This window comes from Eleutherodactylus coqui, chromosome 9, assembly GCF_035609145.1.
Source record: "Eleutherodactylus coqui strain aEleCoq1 chromosome 9, aEleCoq1.hap1, whole genome shotgun sequence".
Lineage (NCBI taxonomy): Eukaryota > Metazoa > Chordata > Amphibia > Anura > Eleutherodactylidae > Eleutherodactylus > Eleutherodactylus coqui.
The window spans coordinates 60,594,733-60,618,553 of NC_089845.1; the positions used below are offsets into that span (position 1 = coordinate 60,594,733).

Consider the following 23,821-nt stretch of genomic DNA (forward strand, 5'->3'; position numbering starts at 1 on the left):
GGGAGTGGGGGGGAGAGGGAGAGAGAGAGGGCTCCCCCCTGTTCCCCGCTGCTACCCCCCGCACCGCCACGCCTCTCCCCGCCCCCCGGCGCCCCCCGAATCTTTACACCCGAGTACTGAAGTACTCGAAAATGGCGGTACTCGGGTGCGTAAGTACTCGTTACGAGTACGTTCGCTCATCTCTACCAAGCACCCTACAAGGTGGGACGAAGGCCGTTCACCGCCTCTGGTTTGCACCGCTGCCTCTCCCCGTGCCCCAACCTGCCACTGAGATCCAACCCCCCTCTCAGGACACAGGCACTACCGTCTCCTGGCCTGCACCCACACCCTCAACTCCGCTGACCTCGGCCCCATCCACCAATGTCTCTCAGCGCACCGTCCAGCCGTCGCTAGCGCAAGTGTTGGAGCGCAAGCACGCCGCCACGCACCCGCACGCTCAAGCGTTAAACGTGCACATAGCCAAATTTATCAGCCTGGAGATGCTGCCGTATAGGCTTGTGGAAACGGAGGCTTTCAAAGGTATGATGGCGTCCGCGGCCCTGCGCTACTCAGTTCCCAGTCGCCACTACTTTTCCCGATGTGCCGTCCCAGCCCTGCACGACCACGTCTCCCGCAACATTGTACGTGCCCTCACCAACGCGGTTACTGCCAAGGTCCACTTAACAACAGACACGTGGACAAGCACAGGCGGGCAGGGCCACTATATCTCCCTGACGGCACATTGGGTGAATTTAGTGGAGGCTGGGACAGAGTCAGAGCCTGGGACCGCTCACGTCCTACCCACCCCCAGAATTGCGGGCCCCAGCTCGGTGGTGGTATCTGCAGCGGTGTATGCTTCCTCCACTAAACCACCCTCCTCCTCCTCCTACGCAACCTCTGTCTCGCAATCAAGATGTGTCAGCAGCAGCACGTCGCCAGCAGTCGGTGTCGCGCGGCGCGGCAGCACAGCGGTGGGCAAGCGTCAGCAGGCCGTGCTGAAACTACTCAGCTTAGGAGAGAAGAGGCACACAGCCCACGAACTGCTGCAGGGTCTGACAGAGCAGACCGACCGCTGGCTTGCGCCGCTGAGCCTCCAACCGGGCATGGTCGTGTGTGACAACGGCCGTAACCTGGTGGCGGCTCTGCAGCTCGGCAGCCTCACGCACGTGCCATGCCTGGCCCACGTCTTTAATTTTGTGGTTCAGCGCTTTCTGAAAAGCTACCCACGCTTGTCAGACCTGCTCAGAAAGGTGCGCCGACTCTGCTCACATTTCCGCAAGTCCCACACGGACGCTGCCACCCTGCGCACCCTGCAACATCGGTTTAATCTGCCAGTGCACCGACTGCTGTGCGACGTGCCCACACGGTGGAACTCTACGCTCCACATGTTGGCCAGGCTCTATGAGCAGCGTAGAGCTATAGTGGAATACCAACTCTAACATGGGCGGCGCAGTGGGAGTCAGCCTCCTCAATTCTTTACAGAAGAGTGGGCCTGGTTGGCAGACATCTGCCAGGTCCTTGGAAACTTTGAGGAGTCTACCCAGATGGTGAGCGGCGATGCTGCAATCATTAGCGTCACCATTCCTCTGCTATGCATCTTGAGAAGTTCCCTGCAAAGCATAAAGGCAGACGCTTTGCGCTCGGAAACAGAGGCGGGGGAAGACAGTATGTCGCTGGATAGTCAGAGCACCCTCCTGTCTATATCTCAGCGCGCTGAGGAGGAGGAGGAGGGGGGGAGGAGAAGGAGGAGGAGGGGGGGGGGGGTGGAGGATGAGGAGGAGGGGGGGGGGGTGGAGGATGAGGAGGAGGGGGGGGAAGAGACAGCTTGGCCCACTGCTGAGGGTACCCATGCTGCTTGCCTGTCATCCTTTCAGCGTGTATGGCCTGAGGAGGAGGAGGATCCTGAAAGTGATCTTCCTAGTGAGGACAGCCATGTGTTGCGTACAGGTACCCTGGCACACATGGCTGACTTCATGTTAGGATGCCTTTCTCGTGACCCTCGCGTTACACGCATTCTGGCCACTACGGATTACTGGGTGTACACACTGCTCGACCCACGGTATAAGGAGAACCTTTCCACTCTCATACCCGAAGAGGAAAGGGGTTCGAGAGTGTTGCTATACCACAGGACCCTGGCGGACAAGCTGATGGTAAAATTCCCATCCGACAGCGCTAGTGGCAGAAGGCGCAGTTCCAAGGGCCAGGTAGCAAGGGAGGCGCAGAGATCAGGCAGCATGTACAGCACAGGCAGGGGAACACTCTCTAAGGCCTTTGCCAGCTTTATGGCTCCCCACCAAGACTGTGTCACCGCTCCCCAGTCAAGGCTGAGTCGGCGGGAGCACTGTAAAAGGATGGTGAGGGAGTACGTAGCCGATCGCACGAGCGTCCTCCGTGACGCCTCTGCCCCCTACAACTACTGGGTGTCGAAGCTGGACACGTGGCCTGAACTCGCGCTCTATGCCCTGGAGGTGCTTGCTTGTCCTGTGCTTAGCGTCTTGTCAGAGAGGGTGTTTAGTGCGGCTGGGGGAATCATCACGGATAAGCGTACCCGCCTGTCAACCGACTGTGCCGACAGGCTTACACTCATAAAGATGAACAAAGCCTGGATTTCCCCAGACTTTTCTTCTCCACCAGCGGACAGCAGCGATACCTAAACAATACGTAGGCTGCACCCGCGGATGGAAGCATCGTTCTCTATCACCATCAAAAACGGGGACCTTTTAACTTCATCAATCTGTGTATTATATTCATCCTCCTTCTCCTGCTCCTCCTCCTGAAACCTCACGTAATCACGCCGAACGGGCAATTTTTCTTAGGCCCACAAGGCTCAGTCATATAATTTTTGTAAACAATTTTTATATGTTTCAATGCTCATAAAAGCGTTGAAACTTGCGCCTGAACCAATTTTTATTTTAACTGGGCTGCCTCCAGACCTAGTTACAAATTAAGCCACATTCACCAAAGCGATTAATGGATTTCACCTGCCCTCTTGGTTGGGCATGGGCAATTTTTCTGAGGTACATTAGTACTGTTGGTACACCAATTTTTTGGGGCCCTCGCCTACAGTATAATCCAATTAATTTTTTGCCCACCTACATTAAAGCTGACGTTACATCAGCTGTGCTGGGCACTGCAATGGGATATATTTATGTACCGCCGGTGGGTTCCAGGGAGCCACCCATGCTGTGGGTCCACAGGGAGTTGTAACTGCATGTGTCTACTTCTAAAGAACCCCAGTCTGACTGGGGCATGCAGTGTGGGCCGAAGCCCACCTGCATTAAACCTTACTTTACCTCAGCTGTGATGGGCAATGCAATGGGATATATTTATGTACCGCCGGTGGGTTCCAGGGAGCCACCCATGCTGTCGGTCCACACGGAGTTGTAACTGCATGTGTCCACTTCTAAAGAACCCCAGTCTGACTGGGGCATGCAGTGTGGGCCGAAGCCCACCTGCATTAAACATGACATTACCTCAGCTGTGATGGGCAATGCAATGGGATATATTTATGTACCGCCGGTGGCTTCCTGGCACCCACCCATGCTGTCGGTCCACAGGGACTTCACAATAGGGAGTTGTACCTGCCTGTGTCTATGAATTAAAAACCCCGGTCAGGTTGGGGCATGCAGTGTGGGCCGAAGCCCACCTGCATTTAATCTGACGTTAGCTCTGCTGTCCAGGGCACTGCAATGGGATACATTTATGTACAGCCGGTGGGTTCCAGGGAGCCACCCATGCTGTGGGTGCACACGGAATTCCCATTGCGGAGTTGTACCTGCCTGTGACTATTTATAAAAAACCGCGGTCTGACTGGGGCATGCAGACACCTTGACAGAATGAATAGTGTGTGGCACATAGGTTCCCCATTGCTATGCCCACGTGTGCAGCTCCTGATGGAGGTGGCACAGGATTGGATTTCTCATTGCTTCTGTACATCATTGTGGGCTATCGCCCCGCCCCTTTTAAAGAGGGTCGCTGCCTAGCCGTGCCAACCCTCTGCGGTGCCTGCGGTTCCTCCTCATGGCAGACGCACTTCTAAATAGACATGAGGGTGGTGTGGCATGAGGGCAGCTGAAGGCTGCGCAGGGACAGTTTGGTGTGCACTGTGGACACTGGGTCGTGCGGGGGGGGGGGGGGGTTGGGCAGCATGTAACCCAGGAGAAGTGGCAGCGGAGTGTCATGCAGGCAGTGATTGTGCTTTGTTGGAGGTAGTGTGGTGCTTAGCTAAGGTATGCATTGATAATGAGGGCTTTTCAGATGTAAAAATTGTTGGGAGGGGGGGGGCCCACTCTTGCCGCTATTGTGGCTTAATAGTGGGACCTGTGAACTTGAGATGCAGCCCAACATGTAGCCCCTCGCCTGCCCTATCCGTTGCTGTGTTGTTCCCATCACTTTCTTGAATTGCCCAGATTTTCACACATGGAAACCTTAGCGAGCATCGGCGATATACAAAAATGCTCGGGTCGCCCATTGACTTCAATGGGGTTCGTTACTCGAAACGAACCCTCGAGCATCGCGAAAATTTCGTCCCGAGTAACGAGCACCCGAGCATTTTGGTGCTCGCTCATCTCTATTGTAAAACATAATAAAGAAAAAAAGCCTTTTCACTGGGAAAGGGTTAAAGCAAGCTTGAATACAAGAATTTCTATCAGCAAGGTTCCTAGGTCATGTGCAGAGGATGGAGAAGTGCTGATGGTGATGCTCTAAACTCGGTTTATTATTTAAAGTTGGTTTAAATATTGTTAGCATCGTCAATTCACAATTCTCATGTCTAATTATGGGATTTATTTTATTGTCAGACTTCATGCTTCAGGCTAAAACAACAACATCTCGTTAGCGTCAGGTACAGGGTTTTTGAGAGTTATATGCTAAAAGTCATCGTTTGCCACCACAGGCTTTCAAATTTGAAAAAAAATTTTTAAAGTCATAACCCTACTAAATGAACAAGTGACTCTTTCCCCACAAACTATATATCAATCTGCACAGATATTCCTGCTCTATAACATGCTGCTGTAGATCAGACTGCATTTTCAATCTGACACAGTCCCTTTAGGCCGCCAAGAACACGACCAAGCCGGATTCCAGCTGTGGAATCAGGCTCTGCCCCCGCCCGGTGACCCCGCAAACCTCTATTTTCTTTTATTTCTCTGTACTGCAGAGGTCCCGGCTGGCGTGCTGTTGAGCATGCGCAATACAGATTTTTTTTCATGTTTTGTTGTGCTGCACCAATGATAGGCGACGCCACGGCTCATGTGACCCTTTCAAAATGTCAATTACAGAAGGCCCGTGGATCGGACGGATTTCATTGACGTCCCTGGAAGCCGTCCGGCCAGAATCCAGGCTACAATAGAGCATGCTGCGATTTTATTTTTGGCACATTGTGTCCGCAAATAAAATGTGGATGTGTGCGTTGAGCAGAGGGATCTCCACGCACATCTATGGGCAAACTGAGCAGCCTATGGCCCGCGCCGGTGAAAAGCGCGGGATCCGCAATTCAATTTGCCCCATGTGCAGGAAGCCTTGGTGTGCATTCCACATTACGGATTTGCTGCGGAATTTGTTGCAGATCTGCAGCACATTTCACCCTTTCAATTGAAATCAAACTGAAAGGGTACAATCCGCGACAGATCTGCTTAGTCAAAGTGTGCCACAGCTGCCTCTTCATTTTGATATTAATTAGCATTATATTTCAAATATTCCCCATAATACTCTGCCTACAAAGAGAACACCAACATGGCGTATTTAAATCCCCATCATTAAACACGCAGTCCGTCATTTGCTTCCTATACCTCTCCAACAAGGATAAGCTCCATACCGCTGTTACACAAAGCCATCAGATTTCATGGAAATGGACTATAAAGTCCCTTCTTCAAAGCCCTTTGAAATGCAATGCTATAATGTACAGTGCCTAGCCCAAACAATACTGAATTGGAACAAGATTTTTGCTTAATTTGCAGATAATGTTAAAAAGCAGCTGGCCTTGTCAAGCCGAGCAGTAATACGTATGAAAGAGAGACAGATCTATATGAAGCACAAGAAGAACATAGTTCAATAGGTTCCAATTATCCCAGGATACTCCCTTGTTTGGGAACATGGCCCATATTTGCAGAAATGCACTGATGAGCTGTTAATTATTGACATGTGAAGTCAATAATGAATCCTACGATGGTGCAGTTTTTTCTTCTCATATGTAGTTATTGGTTTTTGCTCAGCCTGTATCTTAGCCGAATCCGAAGTCTTCTCTCCCTGTGCCTTCCAAACACGGACCGAGGACGAAAATGGGCCGGATGAGCGGCATTTATTACAGGCCACCCTCTTGTAGCGGTGCAGAGTTGTGCTGGACAGTCTAGTTATGGATCAGTAACAGCCCAGATGCATTGTTATAGGAGATGCGCTTTATTCCTCCTCTCAAGCAAGCGCATGAATAATTAAGCAATCCCAATTAGCTGATCCATCTTTGGCGCAGGTATGCAGATTATTTGAGCTTGGGAAAAGTATGCAGCTCAATTATAAGTGATCACTGAGGCTGCATAAAAGTAGATAATGGTTTCTGCACGTCACGATTATGGTGTGAATAATAAAAAGCAGGCTTTTTGCGGCAAGTTGGGTATTTCATAGGACTACATTTACCCACTTTTTACTACGTGAACATAAAAGGTTTGGAAAAATAGTTGTAAATGTTTTACGAACTGATTATTTTAATTGGTAAGGACTTCAGGATAAACTACATTTTCAGTGGACCAACTTTCATCTGAGCGTACCCCTTGAACTGTTCGCCGTCCACGTTTTGGGGACATGGCAGCAGCCATACTGGTAAGCACTTGATATGGACGTCGCTCAGAAATACTTGACTCTCCCCAGTTGGTTGAAGCACAACCGTGCCGCTAGACATAACATAGGAACTTTGACCCGGCCTGACAGTCACTCAATGTATCAGACTTAAACTTTATGATTTTACATTGGTGGTGAGGATGCCACAAATCTAATGACACTAAAGACATCCACCAAAGGTCACGCAAAGGGGTCAAAGTGTGGTGCAAGAAAAGGTCTGTAGGCTTTGTTATATTAGATACCACCAAGTCTTCTTGATGTACACCTCTACAGAAAGGTTATGATGTCTGCCATTATATCGTTATATAGTCACGGAGTGGAACACCTCATCCACTGACTTATATAGGTATAACACAAGGCTTCTGTATTGCACAGTCTCCTGTATTTTCCTATATAGTAGTAGTAAAAAAGTAGTAAACTCTTTGAATTCTATGGTTTTACGTATCAGGACATTAAAAAAAAAAAAAAAAAAAAAAAAAAACACATCAGGTCATTAGAATGGGGTATTAGTGTATCTTGACGCCACCAGGGAGTCCTGGTGGAGTCAAGATTTAAAGGGGGGGGGGGGTCACGCTCCCTGTACATGATTGGCTGAACCCCTGGCTTTCCTGGAGATCCTGGCAGCCCACTAACGTAACGCTGCAGCTGCAAGTGCTTGCCATTTAAGGCACCCTTGACATAACGAACTTCAGGGACCCCGCTGCAGGTACGCATTGGCCCACCTCAAAGACCCTTCCCCGGCCGTGGCTTAAAACGCAGCACCCCGCTATGTGCAGAAAAGCAGAACGGGGTCCGCATGACTCACAGCCAATTTGCCGTCAAGCACCTTTGCTGGCGGCGCCGCAGAAGCCGCAGCACCCACCCACAGATGCCTTGAAGATTGCTCGGCAGCACCGAAAAATATACTGCCGGGGGGCCGGCCCTCTAAGTCAGAAACCGCCTAAACACACAGCAGAAGCACAGCAGGGAGACGCCAGCGGGGCGCTGCACTCCATTACATGCGTTCCCTGCACACTCCAGGAGGAGAGCAGAGAGCCTACAGAGACGACCGACACACTTACACACTGCTGCGGCATACAGCAGGAGGAGGACAGCTGCGAGGCCACAGGTATGAATTTTTCCACCTTCCAGGACCTTACTGACCCTCTCGGGAGCAGGGGGTGTGAGGGGGGTGTTCCTCCTACCAAACCTCTAGCTTCCGGTGGCGTCAAGATACACTAATACCTAAGACTGGTCTTAAAATTAGATAAATAGAACCTCAGATGACTACCACCATAAGACAAATTACACTTATTATTTTACAAATGCTAGGCCAAAATGCAGAAACAGTGTGTGAAAAAATTAAGTACATCCCATGAATCAATAGCTTGTAGAGCCACCTTTTGCAGTAATAAAAAAGAAATTGTTTTCTGTAGGATTATCAATTTGTCATATTGTTCTGGAGGATTGTTGGCCAGCTTTCCTTTACAACATTTCTTCAGTTCAGTCCATGAGGTTTGTGGACATTTGTTTATGCACAGCTCATGTATATGAGGCCTACTTCTGTGTCTGGCTGCTACTAATAAAATACAGGTTTCTCCAAAACAACTGCACAGATCCACACAGCAGATATATTGCTGTAATCGGTGAGAGAGGCACTAGCTTATGTCGTTCTCCGTGAGGGCTGCACAAAGTTGGTGACTAAACGTTATTCCTACCCATGCTGCATGCCATCTCCATTTCTCTGTTCTCAGTGGGATGTAGAATAAGAATCCACTAAGACTATTATCCGTTATCAGTATGATGCTGGTATTTTATGGGGAAGAAAAATTAATGTGTGGCGCAGAGTGTTAGGGCAGCAGAAATGTAGTCCTAAGCTCTCGCTCACGACCTGAGGGTTGCAGGTTTAGGATTGACTCAGCCTTCCACCGTCTGTAAAATGAGTACTCAGCTTGGTGAGGGGTAATAGATTACCTGAAAGCGCTGCGGAATAAGTTGGCGCTATACAAATAAGATTTATTTTATTTTTTTAATGTTCTGTTTTTAATTTTGGGTCCATTCATGCTCACATTTGACTTTTTATCTGAACTCAATTTATACTTCATTAATTAAGGTCTATGTCACCCCTTATCTTATAATTGATTTTGATATGTATATATATATATCCCCAGCAAGTACTGAGGAAGAGGTTCGCCAACCTTGAAATGTGTATACATGCTGGTTTTAATAAGTAAATAAAGAAGTTTGGCAATATACAACCTCATGTAAATATATTACGCCTGAGAGGTCGCGCCACATCTCGTCCTCGTCTATAGGGTCAAAATGTTTACCTAGCAGGGCACATCGTTACTTGGGGTCAGCTGCGCTCTCTATATTTAGAGACTCCTTCGGTGGGTGTCTCTGTAACCGATCCCTAGCTTACCACCCGTCCAAAAGGAGAACATAGTTTCAATTCCATATCTCCATTTTTCTACTTGGGTGGATCCACCACTTTCTTTCCTACTACTTTACACAAGTGTAATTTAACGACTTACCCCATTGCCCTTTCATCCCATGTATTTTGCCTAGACCAAGCAGAAACTAGAAACATTAGAAATAACGGCAGGGCCGAAACTGCTGAGACTATTCAAAAACATCATGCAAAACATCTACAATATTAGGCTAGAGCTCTGCTACAACTTTGATTATGATACATGTTCAGTGGCCAAAGTCTGAAACCGAATGAAAGTCAATGGTGTTTCCTTGTGAACAAGTTGCCATAACGCAACACTTGCATGGGGTCTAAACATGCTGGACCGCACTCACTGCCATAAGGTTGTGATGTACAATGGCCATACTGTGATCTTTGGCTGTGTGATGGCTAATGTGACCAAAGTCGCCATAAACTTAAATGTACATGGAGAGAAGGCTCAGTACTAATCAATAAATGTTACCTTCTTCCTACAGCCACGTTCACAAAGCCGGGCAGATTTAGAAAGAATTTCACTTTCATTTGCTGCAAATTACCCTTTCAAACAGAAAACTGCCAAGAAATACAGCAGCAAGGTTTTTTTTTTGTTTTGTTTTATTTTAAGAATAGGATATGGAGCAATCAAAAGTTTTAGATACGTTCCCAGGGTCGTTCCTATGTAAACCTACAATATCAGCGATTCCGACAGTAGAAAAGCATGCTGCATTTACTGGGTGACGTGCCGTCCATGGTGAGGTCACCGCTGAGCCTTCCATTTGAGAAGCTCCTGATAAATGTCTCTAACCACATACAACTCTATCATAGTTGATCCAGTCAGTAGCTCACATGCCGTCTATGTCTGAGGGCCACAGTGACTGCCTCTGCCCTTAAGCAGATCTCCGCGGTACTGAGCGGGGCACTGCCCTCTATGTACTACTAGGTTGTATGGACAGGGCTTATCTATTGCTTGGCACAACCTCTTTCAGGCTCGGAGCAGACAAGCGTTAGGGCTTCTGTTTTACAGAATATAGTGGGATGACTGATTCATTCTGATTCCCCATCAGCGACTGTCTGTTTAGCTTGCTAGAGCATTCTGTCAAAAACAATAGAAACCTGACCGGAAAGAACTAAAGAGCCTAATAAATGCTATTAAATGGAGGCAAGCTCCAAGACTAGTTGTAGCGGTTTCAGGCACTAAGTTGGAGCCTCAGGTGTAGCAGCCGCAGGTTTGGAGAATAGCCAGGGGTCAGCAATGGGAGGCCTCGTGTCGCAGTACAAATGGAAGAGGTGGGTAGTGCAACAGAAACAAGCAAGTATGCTTCCACTGATTTCAAAGCACAATTTCGTTTAATGTGCGCTATTTTTAGGCGCGATACACATGAAAATAGAACATGATGTATATATTTTTTTTAGGTGAACGAAATGTGAGTGCAGAACAAGCTCATGTGACTAGAACCGATAGGTTCTGTTCATCACGTAAGCAAATTTTGCAAGGGTAATACACAGCATAAATACGTTTATGTGAATAAGCCCTGAGGATATATTTACATGGAGCCGAAAATTCCACAGCAAATTTCGTAGCATTTCCCATACAAACACAGTCAAAACCCGCACCATTGGAGGCAATTTCAGAAGAAACAGCGCTCCTCCTCACCTCCAAAGTCCTTGCACGCTCGGCGCTTCCTCCACCGGGCACTCGGCAGCCTCTAATGAACACAGCACCGCTGGTCACTTCCGCATCAGCTCACCTCTGGCTCTGCACTCACTAGGAGCTACCAGCTGCCTTGTGAAGAAAGGACCGAGAGCGCAAAGACTTCGGGAGGTTTGGTGGAAGCGCCCGATCTTCTCAAATCTGCTGCAACACAGCTGATTTTGAGTCACAATCTGCACCAACCATGCAGAATTTGGCTCTGCCTTTTATGGAACTACTATGGATTTTGCAGTAGAAAATCCACAGCATTTCCCCTACATGTAAACATTCCCTTAACCCCTTGAGTGGCACGCCCGGAAATTTTCCGGGACGAGCTCCACTGCTCATAGCCATATAGCCCGGAAGATTTCCGGGCTATGTATCACTATAGGAGCTGCAGAGCACAATGCCACAAGCTGTAGCATTGTGCTCTGCCTGCACAGACCCACAGAGAACAAAGCAAGGGCTTTGAAAAACCAGCAGAAGATATTGCCGATATGCCGGCAATCTCCTGCTTTGTTTACAGGTTGCCATAGAGACCATCGGCTTGTCAGAAGCAAGCCAATGGTCTCTGTGGCAGGGAGAGCTGGTTGTTAGCTGTCAGAGGACAGCTAGGTACCAGCTCTTACAGCAGAGATCAGAGAAAACCTCCGATCTCTGCTGTGTTAACCCTTTACATGCTGCAGTCTATGTGACTGCAGCATGTAAAGGGCTGTCACTGCAGCATGTAAAGGGCTGTCACCATCGGACCCCCGGAATGTGATCAGGGGTCCTGATGGGTCCCTGTGGAAGTCCCCTAAAGGGACAAAAAAAAATAAATAAAATTAAAAAAAAAAAAAAGGTAACAAATTATAAAAAAAATAATAAAAACACTTGTCTCCCTTTACTTTGTAAAAAATCAAAAATACAATCACACATGTGGTATCCATGCGTCGTAATGACCCAGAGAAGGAAGTTAATACATTATTTAACCCCTTAATGACATGGCCCCTGTTTTTCTTTTTTCCCCATTTCTTTTTTTCCTCCCCCCTGTTTAAAAAATCACAACTTGTCCCGCAAAAAGCAAGCCCTTATATGGCCATGTCAATGGAAAAATGAAAAAGTTATGGCTCTTGAGACGCAACTGCAAAACTAGTTGAAATTCAATGATTAGACCATTAAAAAAAACCTGCCCTGGTGGGCACGACAGGGTGGTAGCTAGTGATACAAGCTCTCTTCTCTCATTTAGCTTTGTGAAACCACAAGAGCAGCTAAACTATCAGCATTGGTTTAGTGAGTGGAATGTAGTATTCATAGACGCTGTGTGGGAGGAGTGAAAAGGCAAAGCTGCAGCCCAGGGGATTATGGGAGATGCAGTAGACAATCACAGGAGGACTGATGTAAACAACAACAACCAACAGCAGATGCTGCAGAATGAAGAGGTCAACAGAAAAAGCCGTGAAAAGATAATGGATGGATTTACGACTATTTCAGAATTTGACTTTGCTCTCGGAATACCCCTTAAAGCCTCCTTTGGAAAGGCAATTTAATACCTTTGCATCTCATCTTTATGCCTAAACAAATTAAGCATAGTACTACACAAGATTTCTCTCTTCGGTCAGTTTTTAATCAATGTGTCACAATGGTGAAGAATTAGTTACCGTGTTTCCCCGAAAATAAGACAGTGTCTTATATTAATTTTTGTTCAAAAAGCTTTAACTTTTTTTTACATGTATAGCTGCCTGGACAGTATTTAAACTGACTTTTTAAATTAACTATTAGCAGGGCTTAATTTTGGAGTAAGGCTTATATTTCAAGCATCCTCAAAAAGCCTGAAAAATCATTTTGCATCCTCAAAAATTTTGGAAAATCATGCTATGTCTTATTTTCAGGGTATGTCTTATTTTTCAGGGAAACGGGGTAGTAACGTGCATCAAAATGTTATGGTAATTTGTGTAAGAAATCTTAAATATTTATTAATAATATTATTTATTTAAATAGCGCCAACTGAACGTTACCATCCAAGTATACAAGTGGAATATTATACACAGACAGCGCTATTTGCCATTAAAAAAAAACAACAACGTAGTTTATCTACCTTTGTTGGCTCAAATTTCTTCACAAAAAGAAAAAAAATAATACAAGCTTGTTTCTTCTTTTTTTTTTCATAGCACAGATCACACACTTATTAAGTTTTAAGCAGCAGCAACTTTCTTTTTTCCTTCCCTGCAAACCCATACTGTAATTATTGTACTCTACAGGTAGCGGTAGTAATCAAGCCAAAGGCAACTGTGTAGCCATGTCATTCTTAAAAGATCAGCATTTTCCCATGCTTCTGCATAACAAATGTGTTGCAGATTAATTGAAAGTGTACAGGGCATCTCAGTGCTGAGATTAATCCGAGCATTTGATATCCCTTTCACTTCATATGGAAATGCCATTCAATGGAACCATTTTCATTGGGACAATGTGTTTTTGATAACAAGTGGAATGTAAATCTCATGAGAAAGAAATCAATCCAACCAAAGTAGTCCTCTGTATTGATTTGTGTGCATTATAATTTCACAGACTTGAATGGAATTTCAATGTAACAAAAAACAATTTCAGGAGCGAGAGAAATAGAGAAATTATCAGGGCAAATGGGATGTCTGGAATTTCTTGTGAAAAAAAAAAAATGACTGCTGCAAAACGAGGTAAAAAAAAAAAAAAAAAAAGGCCCAACATATTACATGGGGATTGTAATTTAAATATTCAGCCTACATTTTACTTATGTCACATTGTCCCTTACGTACATACAAAGTTGAAGCTATTCTACCGCTGTGTTCTCTCTCTGGACCAGCGGGGTGGGAGATTGTGCAGAACTACTATCCACCCTTGATCTGCCAGGCGTTATGTTGGTTAGTTTTGCAATATTTTACTTTTTCTCAAATATTTGTTAAATGAACATCATGGATCTTTATAAACAGATGTCTTTTCCCCCTACTTAAGGCTAGTGCTACATGGCAATGTTAGCCATGACACAGGTTGCACGGGAACATTTGCAGTGTAGCTCTGCAATATAATAGAACTCAATGCCCTCCGGTCACCGTTTTGACAGCCATCACTCACAATGCACAGCAATAGGCAGATAGCAGTCAGTGACTGGAGGGTAGGGTGGGTGAGGCTAGCTGCAGCAGATGAATATCGAGGACTACTTCTTGTGGTCCTCTATCTATGTGCTGCTACTGATAGAATGCAAGTTTCTGCTAAATGACTGCACAATTTCACTTTGACCAGCTTTCCTGTGTCTACCTTCTCCTGGTCTCAGAGACAGCTGTGAAAAGATTATGACAGGTTCTCTTTCAGTACACTCGGATGAACCAGACACATTGGCGCACACATTTGATAAGCTGTTTATGACAAACTGTTCTAAAAGTAAATAAATAAAACTCAAAAAGTTGCAAATAATGACCTCTAAAAATTTTGAGCAACATTTTGCGGCTTTTCTTTACACTTGAAAAGTGTAACAGGGTTTCCAAGCAGACAGTTTAACCAGCCAAGAAGAAAGTATGAAAATGGCACCAGTCTATGCCCACTCATAATAGGCAGAGATGTGATTTTTTTTTTTTTTGATTGTTCACTCAAAAGGGCATTTTTGCGATTTGCAGCGTATGGCAAATTGCAAAGTCATTATTCTTACGCTGCTCTCAGAGAGGGCTGTGAAATGATGACAGACCCCCTTTAAGAAAGTAGCTGGAAGATGCTTTAACCTCTTAAGGGCCAGGCTGTTTTGTACCTTAAAGGGGTTGTCCCGCGGCAGCAAGTGGGGTTATACACTTCTGTATGGCCATATTAATGCACTTTGTAATGTACATCGTGCATTAAATATGAGCCATACAGAAGTTATTCACTTACCTGCTCCGTTGCTGGCGTCCCCGTTGCCATGGATCCGTCTAATTCTGATGTCTTCTGGCGTTTTTAGACGCGCTTGCGCAGTCCGTGCTTCTGGCTGGTGAATGGGGCCGCTCATGCCGGAGAGCTGGTCACCGCGTCGTCATCGTAGCTCCGCCCCGTCACGTGTGCCGATTCCAGCCAATCAGGAGGCTGGAATCGGCAATGGAACGCACAGAGCCCATGGTGCACCATGGGAGAAGACCCGCGGTGCACCAAGGGAGAAAACCACAGTGCATCCCTGGGAAAGGACCGGCGGCCATCTTAGGCAGAAGATTTTTATAACTCCATATTTCGTCGGATCGGTGAGTAGCAAGCGGTTTAAAAACCGCTTTAAATTGCTATTTTATGCCAGGGGGGTGACAGGGGGAATAGGGTAATGTAAAATTTTGATGTTTGCCGCGAGACAACCCCTTTAAGGACCACACACTATTTAGGGAATTTACCCATGTGGCGGTTTAACTGCCCTATTTTTTTTCCTTCAGTTACCAAAATTATTTTTGTTGCCTTTTTTTTTCCCCGTGACATATAGGGCGATTTTTTTTTTTTTACACTAACCTTTCTTTAATTTTCTTTTTGTTTTATTAGGGGTAAAAAGCAAAAAAAACATTTTTTTTTTTTTTTTTTTAACATTTGTAATATCTAAGTATATTTACGCTAAAATAAAGAAAGGGAGCGGGTTCCTCATTTTGTTTCGGATGTTTTGATATATAATATGTATGTTTTTGGATTACAGGGCGCATACGGTGATGGTTTTTGTTGGTGTTGGCTTTGGATTATTTTCTTTATGTATATATTTGTATTTTATTTTGTAATTTTGTTTTACTCATTTATGCAATTATTTTTCTATGTCCCCAATGACGTCATATAAGACCTCTTGACATTTTTCCACTGTAGCTGGAGCACCCATAGGAGCCTCAGTTACAGGGGAAACATCCCCTGTAGTGACAATAGTCACTGGCAGAGCTGATCAGGGTCTGCAAAGACCCTGTAGCTCTGCTGTAACAGAGGTTCCCGGTGGTCAAGTGATCGCCGGCTCATGCAGTGCAAGAAACACTACCACTTTCACTTGTTAGTACATAGTGCTCATTGAGCACTGTGCAATCGGGAAAGGAGAAGGCAGAAGGGGTTAAAAACCCCTCCTGCCTTCTCCTTGAGGGTTCTCAGCTATCACTAGCAGTTGACAACCTGACCTGCTTCTGATCGAATGCAGAAGCAAGGGCTTTAATCCCTCCCCCGCCATATTTTTACTATCGGCTGGTATTAAAGCCCAAGACCAAGCGTCGTAAATTTACTGTGCTTGGTCCTTAATGGGTTAAATGCAAGGTAAGGCTCTTTTGCAAACTACCAGTTTTCTATGTTTCTATTAGGTAACCTGGTATGTTTGACAGTCTGCAAGACTATTCTTGCTATTCCAAAAACTAGGCAAAAATGTGTTGGCTGCTATTGCAAGTCAATTAATGGGTCCATCAGGATTGATCAGGATCCACGCACGCTGGAGAATTTTGGATACAAATGCAAATTGTGCATTGTAGGGTTAAAACAGCATAGCATAGCTGTAATATCCAACACCTTTTTGATATAATAAAATTATTTAAAACCAATCTCTTGCTAAAACCATCTTCAGGTTAGATTCCTCTGTAGCAAGAAGCCACGGAAATCTCCCATTCAGAGCGCTCTGAGGGAGTCACCAGGCGGCACCAACTTAGGCCACCACCAGACCTGCATTCAGGTCTCCGGTCTATTTCCATTCTTCACATCTTCCTCAGAGCTGAACTATGAAAATACTGACGCGGACCCACGGGGTACCGGATGGACAGACGTCTGCCTTGCTGCATGCAAGTCACAAATTTCTCAAACGAAATTGTGCAGCTTGCTACGCCATTTTGTCCAAGAATTTGCACCAGCGGCTCTAAACAGAGTCTCATCACAGATTTTAATGTAGTCTTACATGAAACAAAGACTTAATTTAGGCCAAATGCACACGGCTGGGTCAGATTCCGCATGCGGAAGCATCCAGATCTGTCTACTGGATGTGCCAGCCAGCGCACGCGCAGTACAGTTGATGCCGCACCGTCACTCGGCGATGACACGGATTCCGCGGATGGGCTTTCATTGACTTCAATTGATTTTCACTTGTGGACAAGAGGAAGCAATTTTCTATAGCATATCTATCGGCAGTATTTGCTGCGGAATCTGGAGGCGGGCGCCTGCTCTGGATTACGCAATGCCAATATGCCCGTGTGCATTAAGCCTAAGGTTTCTTGATGAGGAACTCAGGTGGTATGTGTACATTTAGAGTATCTAACGTGTCCTACATTTTGGGTCTGTTCATACATTGCATATAAGCTACATATTACAGTACAAAGTGGATGAGGTTTTGAAAAGTCTTATTCACATGTTGCAGAAAATAGCGCAGTGTAAATTGACCTGCGGTGCCGATCTTAAATCCAATTTGAAACAAACGCGCTGCAGAGTCTCCCTGCAGTTTAACCCTTTCAAATGGATGGGGTGAAACTCATGGTGGATCTGCAGCAAAATCCGCCAATGTACCCTTATAGATCATATTCATTAAAGGGGTTGTCCCACGCCGAAGCGGGTTTTTTTTTTTTTCAATAGCCCCCCCGTTCGGCGCGAGACAAACCCGATGCAGGGGTAAAAAAAAACAAAACGTCCAGTACTTACCCGAATCCCCGCGCTCCCGCGACTTCTTACTTACCTTAGTAAGATGGCCGCCGGGATCTTCACCCACGATGCACCGCGGTTCTTTTCCCATGGTGCACCGTGGGCTCTGTGAGCTCCATTGCCGATTCCAGCCTCCTGATTGGCTGGAATCGGCACACGTGACGGGGCGGAGCTACAAGGAGCAGCTCTCCGGCACGAGCGGCCCCATTCGGAAGGGAGAAGACCGGACTGCGCAAGCGCGTCTAATCGGGCGATTAGACGCTGAAATTAGACGGCACCATGGAGACGAGGACGCTAGCAACGGAACAGGTAAGTGAATAACTTCTGTATGGCTCATAATTAATGCACAATGTACATTACAAAGTGCATTAATATGGCCATACAGAAGTGTATAACCCCACTTGCTTTCGCGGGACAACCCCTTTAATATGCACTCCCAAACATCAGGGTGAACATAAAGTTTGCTGAAAGTTAAAAAGAACAAGTACAATGGCGCCGGTCATGTGACGTCTCTCACGAACCAAGATAAGAGGGCACTTTGACGCACAAAAGCAATTCAAGTGCTTAAATCTTTGAAGATTACACAATATGTGTTTCGTGACAAAGCCTTACAAAGAGTCCAAGACTTGGGCCGGTGACCCTGCGTACCTTCATTAACTGTACTGCGGATATATGCAGAGGCTCGCAGGTAGTCATGCACGTACAGCCTGTTTATTTGTTTATTGGTATTGCAATGTTAATTGCAAACGGGCTGCAGGTCAAACTGACATCAATGAAGGCTGTCCGCGCGGATTCTGCGCCAAAATAAGATCATACTGTGATTTTTTTTTACGCTAGTGGAATACGCAATTCGTCTCCGCTAATGTGAATGTAAAATCGAAAAAGCATGCCTTTCAATGCCAACATTTTACTGCGGATAGTCTGCGCGGACTGCGATCGCAACATTTGCCTGCGTGAGCCAGGGCTCAGGGTTTTATTATACAAGTGCCAGAGACCGCTGCCAACGATGTACCGTTAATTGTCAGGCTGTACCTGAACTGGCAACTTCAGCCCAGCAATTATCAGCAAATCACGAGCATTAGGATCAGAAACTAGTGCTTGTGTAATAGCACCCGTAAGAGACCAGCAACCTTAATGCTCAGGCAAGAGGGCTGACTGCCGGGAAAACACGGGCACTAGTGGCTGCCGTTAGCGCTCACATAATGGCAGCGTTAGCCATGAAGTTATTAATTACACCAGATAAGATAATGATAATACAGACCTGGTGCACAAGAATTTCCAGCCTCCGCAGATAAACCATTGTAATCCTCTCTTCCGACGAGTTATCCTGGCTCTTGGTAGAGTGTGGTAATCACTTTCATCATTCTCAAAGCCTTCTTCGGACATCATGAGTGGCATTTCATCCAATGGGGATGCTTCATCTTGGTACCTAACAAAACATGATACAACTATTACAATTAACCAACATTAATAGTCTTATTGCTGTATAGGGTTCTATACATAAAGCTTAAAGGGAAGCCGACAGCATTTTTTACTCTTTCCAACACAGTCTCTGCTAGCCGCATGTCTAGGTCAGATATTGGCGCATGCGTAGACAAACTGTCCCTTCTGTGGGAAGCCTCGCAGGGCATATCTGCGCATGCACCATTAGCCGACCTCACGGTGCAGGCATCAGATTCTCAGGGATGCATGGGTGACACCTACTCAGTCATCCACTTCAGAAGAGGCTACCATGGCGGGCTATTCGGAAATACATCGATCCGCCCACCGAACCGCTTTACCTCATTTACATGACGCACAGGACATTTTTTAAAAGCTCAAATACTCAGGTATGCTTTTGGCCACAATCATAGCAAAACCAGGGTTGGAAAGAGTGATGCTACATAATTGCACCGCTGTTATTAATTCACTAGACAAAGCCTAGTCACCGCTGGGATTAAAGAGAAACATTGGCCCCGATGATCGCCTTCTGTTGATTTCCCTTCATGCATTCTGTGGCCGGCATCTTCCACTTGGTGTCGAAAGAATGGAGCTGGTTGGCGTCACTGACGGCATCGAGCTTCATCTCTTCCAGCATAAGGCTGGGCTCACATGACTGGGTTGGATTCCACAAGCGGGAGGACCGCAGCAGACTACGGCTGTGAGCCAGGCCGGTGAGCCTGCGTACAGCAAGTAAGAGACCGCGAAGGCACACAGGCGGTCATGCGTAGTACAGGTTTTGGAGGTTTTAGTTTGTATTTCCCATGCCGTAGCTTAGCAATGACGCAGGTACCCGAGGCCCACATGCATGAAGGCATGCCTCTGATGAAGCTGGTTCACACTACCGTAACGTTGACAATTCAGGGACCTCGCTACCATGAGACCGGCTAAATAGCGACTCTTCCATGTAGGAGGACTCCTCCATACTATTGTGTTTATATCATTGCATTTGTTTCGCAGGTGTATTTTTGCTGCAAGATATAGGATGCAGAAGGGATCATTGGCCTTATATTGTGGTATGAGGACTTATGAGCTATTGTTTCTCTGTTATCAGCCCGGAGGCTGAAGCATATTATATATTGTTCTGTTTATTACATATGTATCTACCAAATGAAATGCAGCTACTGTATACTAACTTTACCTTTATTAACTGCCTTCCTCTTGTATAAAACATAGTTGACTGTACACAGTCTGCTGAGCTATGTATCTAATCCTCTTCTATGTGATACCGTCTCCCATATTGTAGCTGAGATACACTATGTAATTAGATACCAGGAACATAGCTGCTGGAGTTCACCCACTATCCCCCTCCCCCTCCCTTCCCTTCCCTAAACTAAGTGAAAGTAAAAGCATACTTCCTAGTCTTTGTGTGAAGATGAACCAATAAGTGGTAACTTTTAATAAGCCTGCCAACTCAATATATAAACCTATCTATGGGATGTACACTGAAAAAGCCAAAAAATGCAATACCCGATAGGCTGCAGAGCGGGCACAATCGCCATAGGCACAATTGCCGTAGGGCAGGTGCAATCGCTGTAAACCCTCATAGAATGCAGTTTGCCAGACTACAATAAGGAGGAGCTAGTGTGCCCGTGGCGATTGCGACTATGGTGATTGTGCCTGCTCTGCAGCCTATTAGGTATTGCATTTTTTGGCTTTTTCAGTGAATGTTTTTTATTCTCTCTTCTCTGTGATTTTAATATAGTTAATAGTGAGATAGTGTAGGTTCTGACGGACGAGTGGTGGCCTTGTCGTGGCCCGTCAGCCTATGCATTTTGGCCAAAATGCAGAATTAACACCCGCATTAGTTAGTATCAGTATTTTTTGTATGTAGTTTACTAGAGATTTTGACGGAGCCCAAGATATCAGCCAATGTGGCCCACTTTGGAGATACAGGGCAGCCCACTGCTTGTCAGTGAGAGTTGATATCCTGTATGGCGGGGCACATCCATCTTTGGCTGGCTTCTTTGGCATCATTCACATGTGCGGGCGATGTTTGTTTGCAGTTGCTCCTTAGCTTGGTTGAGTGGGTGACGGCATAATAGTCTGCATTGAACAAGTAGCTCCTCCTTATCATAGTCTGGTAGACTGCATTCTATGAGGGTTTACAGCAATTGCGCCTGCCCTACGACAATTGTGCCTATGGCGACTGTGCTTGCTCTGCAACCTATCAGGTATTTCATTTTTTGGCTTTTACAGAAAATGTTTTGGGGTTTTTTCTCTCATCTCTGTGATTTTTATGTATGGGAGGTAATGGCCACTCAGAGATTTGCGATTATAGTGTTCCTCTGAGTGAAGTGTCGACACGAATAAATTCATTTCCTACATACCTGGGTGTCTCAGCGGATGTCGCATCGTACATCAATATGAGATTGTGGATAGACGTATATTTCCTTAGCCTGTAATGCACACAGCACTTTCAATATTGAATATATTTGTATGTTGATATATTATTCTTAGCTGTCTATAGCGCAATCTAGGGGCAAGGTACCGGCCGGATGTGTTGCTTTAAATGTTTTTAGGTGTTTTGCCTGGTAATGTGCCTATTAACTATTATCATTATTTGAGGGCTGGTATGCGTTTGCTTGCTTCTTGCTCGCTCTGTCTTTAGACTTTCAGCAATGCCACGCAGGCGCAGTGTGCCAAATGCAAGCACAAAAAGCTGCGTCACGCACTATCATGGCGTGTATTACGAGCGCACACACGCCAAGACAGGGGATTTGTCAACACGCAGTATTGTGTACTGCCGCATGCTCTTCGCGTGGGAGATGCGCGCGGTAAATGCTCGTGTTAGAGCCCTACGCAGTCACAAACCACTACTTTCGGGCAAAGAAAGCACACAATGGCTGCCATACAATGGATTAGCAGGGACTGATGCAGGCAGCTAACAATAAACGACACATAATGTGTGATTGTTCTCAGTGAGAGAAACCAAATAATCTTGTAGATATGATACCTTTTAATGGCTATCAAAAATACATGATGTTATAGCGAACTTTCAGGTGGTTCTCTTATCGACCCTTCATCAGGCTAATGAAACTGGTTTGGATGGGGCACAATTATAACACAAATGCAGGGATGACACCCCTCTTGATCTAAATAAATGTTCACACACAGAAATTTGAGACTGTCTCACACCCAAGACGTAGAATAACACTAAACAACCTGAGAAAAGAGATACTTAATCAGCCCACTGAGCTAAGGAATGTAACAGTTTGATGATGTCTGTTATCTCTCCTTTAAAGTCAAAACAGAGAAATAGAAACTCTAGTCCTGCCGCACCATTTACTGCATGGCAACATTTTTATAAATCAATTTCTGAATTTTTATGAAGTTTAGAAAAAAAAAAACAATGATTGGGAAGAGGACACCCCTTTTGATCTCCTTCAGACCTTTTATATTCTCCACTTATGCAAGAATTCGGGGTTGAGGTTTATTCCATTGAGGGTATCAAACATGGCCATAAATCTATACTCCCAAATTCTTCTGTGACGCTGTGACTCTCATCTGCTCTATGCCATGTCCGTGACCACAAAAATGTTTTACCGCAGGTAATTCCGTCTTTTCCTCTCTAATTGAGTGGAGATGAAATCTCATCCTGGCTCTCCGTTTTAGTCCCATTTCCCCGATATAAAGCCCCCTACAGGACATTCCCTGCACAGGTACAAATGTCCCACAGATATCAAGGGCAATCAGTATATCTTTGTGAGTAGGGGATCAATGCACATCCTGTGAAGACCTGAATACACATGTAGCATTATAATTTGCTTTCATACATATATACGGATGTATGTAGGACCTGGGCAGCCAACTGGAGGACCCACTGACCACCATAAAATTATTGCTTCCAACATAAAAAGGTGCCAGAATAAACTTATTAATGTTATCGGTTTGGTTATCTAGCCTCTGAGATGTGACCAGTAGAGATGAGCGAGTATACTCGCTAAGGCTAACTACTCGAGCGAGTAGTGCCTTAGCCGAGTATCCTCCCGCTCGTCTCTAAAGATTCGGAGGCCGGCGGCGGGTAGGAAGCGGCGGGGGAGAGCGGGGAGGAACGGAGGGGAGATCTCTCTCTCCCCCCGCTCCACGCCGCAACTCACCTGTCACCCGCGCCGGCAGCTGAATCTTTACGAACGAGCGGGAGGATACTCGGCTAAGGCTCTACTCGCTCGAGTAGTTAGCCTTAGGCTGGATTCCAACGAACGTATATCGGCTCGGTTTTCACGCCAAGCCGATATACGGTGTCCTCATCTGCAGGGGGGGGGGGAATGGAAGAGCCAGGAGCAGGAACTGAGCTCCCGCCCCCTCTCTGCCTCCTCTCCGCCCCTCTGCACTATTCGCAATTAGAAGATGCGGGGCGGGGCTAAATCTTGAAACTTAGCCCCGCCCCCATCCTGCCTCCTTTCATTGCAAATAGTGCAGAGGGGCGGAGAGGAGGCAGAGAGGGGGCGGAAGCTCAGTTCCTGCTCCTGGCTCTTCCATCCTCCCCCCCTGCAGATGAGGACACCATATATCGGTTTGGCGTGAAAACCAAGCCAATATACGTTTGTGTGAATCCAGCCTTAGCGAGTATACTCGCTCATCTCTCAAGTGACCAGTAAAATAACGTATCACACATACTGTAGCCCCACACATACATATAATCTTCCAGACAACTGACTCGCAGCAATAGCAGCCATAAATATGTCTGTTTGCATATTTTAAAAGTTCCAAAAGTTCTTTAGAATTTTCTATCCGCTTCGTTTTCAAACCGCGATTCTTTTACTACAATAGCGAGACATAATGGTGACATTATGTAGCAATATGATGTTTAAAAAAGA

At 46.0% G+C, this 23,821-nt stretch overlaps 1 protein-coding gene across 4 annotated transcripts in view; it reads right to left on the reverse strand.

The window, feature by feature from the left end:
• The window catches only part of ATP9B (ATPase phospholipid transporting 9B (putative)), a 265,069-nt gene that overhangs the window by 233,327 nt on the left and 7,921 nt on the right, over positions 1–23,821 (reverse strand). For all 4 annotated transcript variants that reach the window (XM_066579467.1, XM_066579466.1, XM_066579464.1 and 1 more), the window contains exon 2: positions 18,784–18,951. In XM_066579467.1, the coding sequence (XP_066435564.1) occupies positions 18,784–18,951 (168 nt within the window). The remainder of the gene's footprint in view (positions 1–18,783; positions 18,952–23,821) is intronic.